This window comes from Sinocyclocheilus grahami, unplaced genomic scaffold, assembly GCF_001515645.1.
Source record: "Sinocyclocheilus grahami isolate Dianchi unplaced genomic scaffold, SAMN03320097.WGS_v1.1 scaffold2714.1, whole genome shotgun sequence".
In the NCBI taxonomy this organism is placed as follows: Eukaryota; Metazoa; Chordata; class Actinopteri; order Cypriniformes; family Cyprinidae; genus Sinocyclocheilus; species Sinocyclocheilus grahami.
In genome coordinates, this window is record NW_015507892.1 from 11,579 (window position 1) to 22,473 (window position 10,895).

The 10,895-nt window shown below is 39.1% G+C and overlaps 1 protein-coding gene across 1 annotated transcript; it reads right to left on the reverse strand.

Moving 5' to 3' along the window:
* Nucleotides 1–1,276: 1,276 nt before the first annotated feature.
* LOC107575548 (protein NLRC3-like) lies at nucleotides 1,277–7,683 on the reverse strand (the record flags this gene model as incomplete). The annotated part of the gene is made up of 4 exons (XM_016261909.1): nucleotides 7,197–7,683; nucleotides 5,416–5,592; nucleotides 1,943–3,781; nucleotides 1,277–1,450 (listed from the first exon to the last, which is right to left on the reverse strand). Coding segments are annotated over exons 2-4 (2,171 nt in total), but the record flags the coding sequence as incomplete, so codon positions are not given.
* Between the last annotated feature and the right edge of the window lie 3,212 nt (nucleotides 7,684–10,895).

The window sequence follows — 10,895 nt, forward strand, 5'->3', positions numbered from 1 at the left end:
AATATTTTTCTTTAACAATTATAAATGATCATACTAATTACTATTAGTCATATTAATATATAGGCACAACATTTTGGGCCTTCTTTTAAAACCAGGAAAATTGCAATTAGATTTTTCCCCTAAAACTGTGTAGCCCTATGAACACCTGCAGTTAACAAGCAGATTCACGAAAGGAAAGAGCAACAAGCACAGAAAATAGAGGTGATACGTCCCAGAGGTTGTTCATTTATAGAAAGAAAGTCATATACATCTGGGACGGCATGAGGGTGAGTAAATGATATGAATTTTCATTTTTGGGTGGAGTATCTCTTTAAGTGAGGGATGCCAAACTCAGTTCTTGGAAGAACTAATCATGTTCTTCAGGATTATTTGAAAACTACGGGTATGTGTGTTGGAACCAAACTGCAGAACTGTGGCCCTTCAGGAGCTGAGTTTGGCACCCTCCATTAAGTCCTGTGATTTTAAATTTCTTTGGGATGGAGATGGAGTGTTTGAAGCAAGAGGGATCTTCACACTTCTCCAGTGATCTGTTAAAGGTCAGCAGAACGTTTTAATCAGGCAGGTGAAATGCTATCTGCCAGCATCTTGGACCATAGGCAGGGAAACACCGTGGACAGGGGGTCAGTCCAACAAAAGGCTAATGGTGCATTCAAGTCATGTCGGATAGATCGTATTTACGAGTTGAATGCACATGAATGCCACCACAAATTCGTTATTATGAGTGGGAAACTCGAAATTTTCTTTAAGCCCTGAGTTTCCGAGTTGGGGGCGTGTCAATGAGAAACATGGCGGAATCGATGGATGCAACGTCTGTAGTTGACGGTAAATTTTTGTTTAAATTGATAGTTTAGTTGTCCTAAAAACTTAAATTGGTCATGTTCTTGTTACGCAGCTGAAATCCAAGTAAAAAAATGCAGACCCTGTTGTATTTTCTTGTAATTTATTAAAAGAAGGTACACCGCCATCTTGTGCCAAATAAACTGACTTGAACGCACCTGACGTCGTAATTACGACTTGTCAACTCGTAAGTACGAACGTCCCAGGAGGACTTGAACGCAGCATAACACAGATATATATGTATTTACACTCATATGAGGAAAGCTAACAGCAACATGCCATTGAGAAAATGCAAGCTCCACACAGAAATGCCTCCAAGACTTGAATCTGGGACCTTCTGGCTATGAGGCAACAGTGCTACCCACTGAGACATCATGCCACGCCAATATGGCAAATCACTGGGTTTCATGAATAAAAGTAGCTCATGTGGAAGTCAAACCTCAGTATGTTCAGGTGACAGTGCGAACTCTTCAGTCCAGTAGAAAGCAGCTTCACTGATGAGTCCTGCAGGTTATTGTTACTCAGGTCCAGCTGTTCCAGGCAAGAGTTTGATGATCGTAGAGTTAAAGACAATCTGTCACACTGCTGAACAGAAAGACGCAATCTAGCAAGTCTATAATACAAAAAGACAATGAGGAGAAGATGAATGTTTAAAGTCATGTTTCCTGTATTCAGTGCATAAAAGAACGTAAAACTCTGAAAAGAACTTGAGTTTAGCTGAAATTGAATTATAAAGTCAGGATGTGAAATTAGCACTTGCCAATTTGGTTTTAAACACCTTATCACACAGCTGTGCTTCTACGGTCTACTGTCCAGCATGCTTTCCACTGGTTTTCTGTATATAACTAAATTAAGAACAGAGTTATGATTTGCTTGATGCATTAGTTTGAGCTAGAGACTAATATGGGTAACACTTTAGTTTAGGAACCAATTCCCACTATTAATTAGCAAGCATATGATTGATTTATTGGTTGTTTATTAGTACTTGTAAAGCACATATTAATGCCTTATTCTGCATGACCATATTCTACAACCCTAATCCACCCTATACCTAAACTTAAAAATTACCTTACTGGCTATGAATACTCTACAAATGAATACTCACAGAGCTTTTCTGCAGTTCATCACAGCTGGTATCAGTCTCCATCTACCCTCCTCTGTTGTTTTGTATTCCATAGGGTCAAACTCATCCAGCACCTCCTCTGACGTCTGAAGCACATAGGCTATCACTGAGCAGTGAGCAACAGAGAGATACATATCGGAGTGTTTGTCTGATTTCACAAACTCCTGAATCTCTTGATACAGAGTCTGATCATTCATTTCCAGCAAACAGAGGAACAGATTGATGGATATGTTGGCTGAAAGATTGTCATTTCTCTTGATTTCCTCTTGAATGTACCGCATGAATCCTTTGATGTTCTTTGAGTTGTTCTCTGCTTGTGGCAGAAGATCCTTTAAGAGTTCCTGATTGGAGTCTAGTGAGATGCCCAGCAAGAACCGCAGAAAAAGATCCAGGTGCCCATTTTCAATCTGATGAGTTTTATCAACTGCTGATTTTAGTAGCTGAAACAAAGAGATTTTCTTAAATCTGTACCTGTTTCTCTTAGGTCTGTCCCTCTCATGTTTATCATCCAGAAACAACTGCAATGGTTCCATGTTCTTCATCACATGGGAGTAAGATACATACAAAGCGGCTAGAAACTCCTGAAAGCTCAGATGGATGAAGCTGTAGACTTTCCTCTGATGAATCACAGATTCCTCAAAGATCTCAGTGCAAATCCCAGAATACACCGAGGCGTCAGTGACGTCTAGGCCGCTCTCAATCAGGTCCTCCTCATAGAACATCACATTGCCCTTCATCAGCTGTTTGAAAGCCAGTTCAGCAAGTTTAACGATCACTTCTCTGTTGGACTGCAGGACTTTCTCTGGATCTCTCTCTTTGTATTCTTGATTTCCAATGTTTATCTGAGTGAGCAAGAAGTGGATGTACATTTCAGTCAGAGTTTGAGGGACTTCTGAACTGAGATCTTCTTTTAAGAGCTGCTGTAGCACAGTGGCTGAGATCCAGCAGAAGACGGGTATGTGGCACATGATGTGGAGGCTTTTTGCTTTTTTAATATGTGAAATGATTCTGCCGGCTTGTTGCTCGTCACCAATTCTCTTCCGGAAATATTCCTCCTTCTGAGGATCATTGAATCCCTGAATCTCTGTCACACGGTTGATGTATTTGGAGGGGATCTGACTGGTTGCTGCTGGTCTGGAGGTGATCCAGATGAGAGCAGAGGGAAGCAGATCTCCTTTCATGAGGTTTGACATCAACATGCCCACTGAGGAGGTCTCAGTAACATCTGAAACGTTCTCACTGTCTGAAAACGTCAGCGTAATTCTGCTTTCATCCAGACCATCAAAGATGAACACAACATTACACTCCTCATAGATCTTTGAGTTCAGATCTTGAAGTTCAGGGTGAAAGTCAAGCAGAAGTCTGTGAAGATTGTACTGATGATCTCGAATCAGGTTCAGCTCTCGAAATGGAAGAACAAACATGAAATCTACATCCTGATTGGCTTTTCCCTCAGCCCAGTCCAGAAGGAACTTCTGCACAGAGACCGTTTTTCCAATTCCAGCCATGCCTTTGGTAAGAACTGCCTTTATTTTGCCTTCCTTCTCACGTCCTGGTCCAGGTAGGTCTTTAAAGATGTTATTGCAGTTGATTTGAGTGTCTTGTAATCTTAACGTTTTCTCCATGTGCAACACCTCATGTTCTTCATTCACTTCTTCACTCTCTCCATGTATGATACGGAGTTGTGTGTAGATTCTGTTCCTCTCAAATAAGCTCTCATATTTGTTCTTCATGCTGATTTTGTGTTGGTCTTTGGCTCTCCATAGTCCATCATCTGCTTTTTGGACAGAATCCTGCTGCAGGACTCCAGTCTGATCATCTCTATCCACACAGCAGAAACAAGAACAACACAAATAATGAATGAGTATGAGCAGCAAGATCTTGTAGTAGAGTCACGTGTGCCATTCTCACAACCAGCTGAGACACAATAAACAGAATATTGATAAATTATTTTATGCAGAAACTGGCCTAGATTAGCCAGAATGAGCTTAATTATTCATATGACACTTAAAAATGTCTCTCGATGTTTGTTTCAAGCATTGTGTATTTATAAATTGATGTTCCACAATTTACCCTTGACATCAAGTCCGAAACACAATTTAGGAAGAAGATGCAAAAGGGACGGTTCATCCAAAAATGAAAATTCAGTCATTATTTACTCACCCTGATGTTTTGGTTTTCTAATAAGTTTTCTAATCCTTTAGTGGACATACAGGTGATGGCAATGATGGATGAAACTAATTCATATTCCGGTGAGAGCAAGCCACGTGTGCCATTCTCACAACCAGCTGAGACACAATAAACAGAATATTGATAAATTATTTTATGCAGAAACTGGCCTAGATTAGCCAGAATGAGCTTAATTATTCATATGACACTTAAAAATGTCTCTCGATGTTTGTTTCAAGCATTGTGTATTTATAAATTGATGTTCCACAATTTACCCTTGACATCAAGTCCGAAACACAATTTAGGAAGAAGATGCAAAAGGGACGGTTCATCCAAAAATGAAAATTCAGTCATTATTTACTCACCCTGATGTTTTGTTTTTCTAATAAGTTTTCTAATCCTTTAGTGGACATACAGGTGATGGCAATGATGGATGAAACTAATTCATATTCAGGTGAGAGCTAGTGGTTTCTACTATAAACGCTTTAAGTGATAAATCATTCTACAGCCAGTGAGCTCTATTTGGAAAGGTTCTAAACACCACATGCTAGTGTGCAACAACAGCTCAATATGCATAACGCCTTTTACAGAACAATTGCTAATGTTTGTAATCTAATAAAGGCAATCTACAAATCAGTAAATATGATTAAATATGAATTATATGTATAATTTAGGGTGTTTTGTTCATTTGCAGTGCTTGTTTTATGTGTGCAAAGGACGAATACTCAACCATAAAAGTGTACTAAAGTCATCACTGATACTGGTTGATTAGAAAGACGTGTTAAACTTTACATTCAGATCATCAAGCAAATGATCATTTGCTCTGGTGATGCATATAAATCTCAGTAAATGAATTTGATCAAACATTTGGAATCAAGTGTTAGGGATTGATTTTGGACACGGCTTACATCCAATTTGTGAATAAAAGAAATTAATCAGGTGTCTCTTTTGTGAATTCAGCATGTGAAACAATCTTGTTCAAAATAATGGATGAATTATAAATATGTAAATGTGACTGATGACAACAATGACGTTGTTAAAACTCTTTTAGGTTATTTTGTCTTTTTTGAACAGTCACTGGACAAATCTAAATTAGCATTGATGAAAAGGTGAAAGGATTCAAAAAACTTGAGTTACTGTCACTCTTTAAAGACACACAGCTGGATACTGGACACAATGCTGTCTGATACTAAGAAAACATCATAAACATCAGTGATAAAGAGAGATCATGTGATTTAAAGTTATAATTCTGTCTCTAGTCTCTAGTATCCAGTACTGGTTATTACCTGGGGTTAAAGGCCACAGTTCCATCCCTACCCTCCCTACAGTTAAGAGGGTTTTCCATGGATCTATCACTCTTCACAGACACACATCCGTCCTCCGCTGCTTCCTGGTTTTGGTAGTGATCAACATCCTCCTCCTCTCTTTTCTCATAGAGACTCATTCTCCTGTGATTTTCAACCCTACAATTGCAAACATAAACAAACAAATAAATAAAGAATTCTAATAAACAGCATCTGTAATATCTAGACCAGGGCTGTCCAAACTTGGTCCTGGAGGGCCGGTGTCCTGCAGAGTTTAGCTCCAACTTGCCTCAACACACCTGACTGGAAGTTAGTCTATGCCTAGTAAGAGCTTGATTAGCTGGTTCAGGTGTTTTCAATTAGGGTTGGAGCTCAACTCTGCAGGACACCGGCCCTCCAGGACCGATTTTGGACAGCTCTGGTCAAAACCAATTAGCCCCCAGATAGCACACGTATATCTGCAAGATGTCTGTTAAAGATCTCTTGATCTGGAAAGCATCTGCTGTGTACAAACATCTGACAGACGTCTATAAGATGTCAGTTTTACATACATTCTAAATCATAAACATCTTATAGACATCTAATAGATGTCTATTTGACATCTAAAATTAAACATCCTATAGACGTATTGCAGATGAGCAAACACTCTAAAAAATTGTCTTCCAGATGTAAATGCAGATGTCAAATAGACGTCTCCATGATGTACGTGTGCTATCTGGGCCTAAATAACGTTTTTAATGGCTCGTTTCCACTAAGCGGTACAGTTCGGTACAGTACAGTACGTTACGCAATTATTTCCGTTTCCACTGTCAGAAGTTGTGAATGGTACCAAAATAGCGAACCATACCGTACCACTTTTTTGGTCCCCTTCCGTTGGGGTACCTAGCACAGCAAAGGGTACCAAAAGGGTTGAGCTAAGCTCACTGCAGAACGTTGATTGGTTGACTAGAATCGTCACTTTTGCGTGATACAAGGGGATAAAGCGTCCTTCACTCGTCCCACTTTGCTGTCCATATGTGTTGGGCTTATTTACATCAGAGTGCGCAAACACAAAAAAATTTAACTGTGTAATTTATAATTGTATATTTTCACACAGACAACAGCCACTTCTCAATATGCGTTCTTGTCTGTTCTTGTGGACTTGTGAAACGTCATTGCCCAAATACCCGCGTAATTTTCTAAATATTACTGTTATTGTGTCATGAAATGTAGTTTTAAGAGTTTTTCAGGCAAGAATGTAATTGTTTAAAACTCAAATCTGTGGTTTATTTATAAAGATAGCACTTATTTGAAAATTTGCTATGCCAATTTCGGAGCTCCAGGCGATCATCGAGCTGTCTCTGTAGTGATTAAACACGATACAATTCGGTTTGGGTAGGCTATATTTAACAGGCATTCGTGGTCTCATGAATCTATTATTTATTCCTGGTCATATCGTTTTGGCTGAGCACAAAGTTATGTTTAACTTAACTGACTTTGTAGTCAGACTGAATTGTTTGCTTTTGTCTTTATTTCCTTTTATATAACCTACCAGCTGGAGTGTCCTGTGATTTCCATTAGAGGACACTCTTTCCAACTTTTTAGCTCCTTCATGATGAACTACATTTCCCAGAAACCATTGCCTGGAGTCATTATGGTTTGATCACTTCTGCCTGTCATTTGCTTGTTTCGTTTGTATCATGTAAGGTACTCATTCACTTCTATTGTTGTCAAATCTTGTTTGCGTTACCTCTGCATTATTAATCGCTTGTATTTCTTTTTACCTGTTTACTGGACTCTGACCACCATGTGTTTTTGACTGCTCCTGTGGATTTCTCTCAATAAACACTGCATTTGGATCCACCGTCTAAGCCTCCGAGTTCATAACAGAATGCTTTCACAGATCCAGCAGACGAACGAGAGCCAGACCAGTCGTGAACCCGCTCAACCAGTTCCTGTACCTTCAGCAGAATGAACTCTCGATCGAGGAGTACATCCGCAGGTTTACAGAGTTGTCTTATCAAGATCCTATAGACAATATAACTTTGAAAGACTTCTTTCGCTATAGGCTAAATAAGCCAATAAAGTCATGGCTTCCAGGAGGAGAGAGTATGTTTAGTTTGCTGACTTTATGGACGATGCGCTGGTATCCAGTGGCTCTCCTTTTACAGTAGGAGAATTGGAAGATGTAAAAAGAACTGAGCAAAAGAATGTGAACACTGAAACAATTAGGAATAGAAAACATTACAAAACAAGAGTCCTAAACACAAGACAGGGGAACACAGGCAAGATAAAAACAGAAAAACAGTAACATTGTGAAATTATTAGTTTTATTTTAATATATTTAATTAAGTAAAATATTCCTGTGATCAAAGTAAAAGTGACATTACTTCAGTCTTCAGTGTCAGATGATCCTTCAGAAATCATTCCAATATGCTGATTTGCTCCTAAAATATATTAAAATTTATATTAAATATATCATCTTTTTTTTCAGGATTCTCTGATGAACACAAAGTAAAAATAAAAAAAAAGAGGTAAAGCATTTATTTGGAAATATTTGAGAAATATTTACTCGCAATTTGACCAATTTTATTTAACTTAATGCTGAATAAAAAATGAATTTATTTCAAAACAAAAGAATCTCACGGACCCCAAACTTTTGAACAGTAGTGTAGGCCCAACACTACAGTGTCCTACAAAGGTTTGGGTCTATTTCACAAAGAATCCTAAAGGTGGAGAAAAAAAAGCACTGTTTACACTGTCAAAATGTTTAAAGGGGTCATATGATGCGATTTCAATTGTTCCTTTCTCTTTGGAGTGTTACAAGCTCTTGGTGCATAAAGAAGATCTGTAAAGTTGCAAAGACTAAAGTCTCAAATCCAAAGAAATATTCTTTATAAAAGTTAAGAGTCAGCCACGCCTACCTAAAACGGCTCGTTCTAACATAATATACGTCACATACCTACGTCACTATCTGGGAAGATTTGCATAACGCCGCCCAAATGTTCACGCAAGGAAAGAAGGCTTAACTTTTATTCTCGCTGTAGTATTGTTGCTGCCGCCATGTCGTGAAGGCACTGTGTTTTTCGTTGTAAAAGCGGAACTACTTTGTTTGGCCTTCCAAAAGAGGACGATATCCGCTTCGTCATGCCTGGAGCTGATCCGTGCTGGTTGCTGAGGAAATACAACAACTTTGTGCTGTGTATCACCGGATTGGCTTTCACCGTGGACGAAACGGAGTCCAGCCCGGGGTCGTCACATGGGGGTGCCGCAAGCCTCCTTCGTCGAATCTGCCGGCCATGCCGTTCTCAAGCCCGCCGCCTCTGCTCACTCTAGGCCGCCGCCGCTCACTGTAGGCCGCCATGTGTGACGCTGTGTTTCGTTGTGAAGGCGAAACTACTTTGTTTGGTCTTCCAAAAATGGACACGACTAGAAATCAGTGGTTAAGTTGTATTTACAACACTGTTCCAGAACACTTCAACCCAAATATTCAGATGTGTGCAGCACATTTTACGGAGGACTGTTTCCTGATCCTGGGCGAACACACATAGCCTTCAGGTCCTTGGGTATATTATTGCTGTTTTGTATATTATCTGTTTTATTGTAGACTATTCTAGGCATGTTTAGGATAGAACCACTCATCCATGTAACCTTACATATAACGTGTTTGGTCTCTATTCATTAGTATTCGGATGATCTAATTGAGAGTGTATATTGTATGTTTACACCTACGCAACATATTAATGTTCTAAGAGTCTTTAGTAATTTTGATCCAAGCTACATTTGCAAATTACCATGCCCTCAAACAAAGGGTCGTAAAACCCTCCAGCAATTGCAACCTCCCGCTTGGAATTTTTTCCTCTCTCATTGGACAAGCCCACCTTGAGAGGAGTGACTCTTCTCCGACCTTAAAGGCCCACACCAGGGACCCTCCTACAGTCGGTGGTTCTGCTAGAGTTCAATAAGATGTGAGCTCCAACGCTCCAGAACATCCTAAGTTACGTGCCAGGCTTCGGCCTCGACCTTTCCATTCATCAAGATCCTCTGACTCAAAACTGGTTCTTTTGATTCTCAAAACTCTAGTCTTATTAATTAATACATTTGGTATCATTTGCACCTTTTTACAAAGGTGTGTTTGAACTAAGAATCTGATGTTTCCCTCGGGTAGATCTGCTGAATATGCAAATGGTTCTATAACTTCATATTTTCCATTTCTCTTCTCTTTACTGCGTTAAGCTTTTAACCCTTTCCTATACAAACTGTGTGTGTGTGTGTGTGTGCGTGTGGGTGTGAATGTTTATGTTAGACCAGTTTATGTGTTTATGTATTATGTTAGACTAGTTTAAGTGTTTATGTAGTTAATAAAACCTTACTTGTATCACACTTGATGTGGTTCATTGTTTGCTCATAACTGGAGTCACTTAATCATGCAGATTTATGCTACAAGCTTTTGTAGAATTGTACAGTAAGGAAGTTATTTTCCTTAACCAGGAAATTAACGTTCTTAGAATTGACAGACAGTTGACCCTGAGAGGTCAGCTAAATATCTACAGTGGATCTAAAATAATTAATTTGCTGGTTTATGCTGGTCCTTTGCCAGCACATGACCAGCATAAACCAGCAAAAGGACCAGCGTAAACCAGCAAAAGGACCAGCATAAACCAGCCAAAGGACCAGCTTAAACCAGCAACGGAGCAGCAAAGGACCAGCATAAACCAGCAAAGGACCAGCTTAAACCAGCAAAGGACCAGCTTAAACCAGCAAAGGACCAGCATAAACCAGCAAAGGACCAGTTTAAACCAGCATCCCAGCGTCAAAACATACCTAACCAGCATATGCTGGTTTTTTCAACAGGGGTATCTTTAAGAAACGTAAATAGAGCCCAATTACTACTTTCCCTCGTTCTCTCACACATCCCCAGAGTCCCTTGCAAACTCCATTCTCTCTCCAGCTCATACATTTTATGTCGCAATATATTCCTCTCTGGATTATATATTTTTACACCACATTATGTCATACTCGATATGTTTTTGGTGACATTACAAACATCACAATTATCTGAAATACATTTTCCCATTTTCAAGAGTGTTGATTTAAGTCCAGTATTGGATTATTGAATAAAAGCTGGCTTTTGAACGTTAATCAAGATAGATTCTATATCACGTTAAGTCTATTTTTGTTTTGTTTTGTCTGTTGTCTTAGAGCTGTTGACTATGTAGCAGTTAAATATAGTATTTATTTAGCTAATCTTAACTACCTATCCTGACTGAAGACGTTAACCAAACAAGTTATTTGATATTTACCTGTGGATCTTAAATCCACATTTTATACATAACTCTCAATGTATTGTTTCTTTGCGACCTATTTTCAACCCTCTGGTGCTCCTTATTTAGGGGTCACACTCACACGTGATCAAAAGTGATAGAACACCTAGAGAGTAACTTTTTAATCTTTTAATTGGATTATGTACTGTTTTGTTAGGG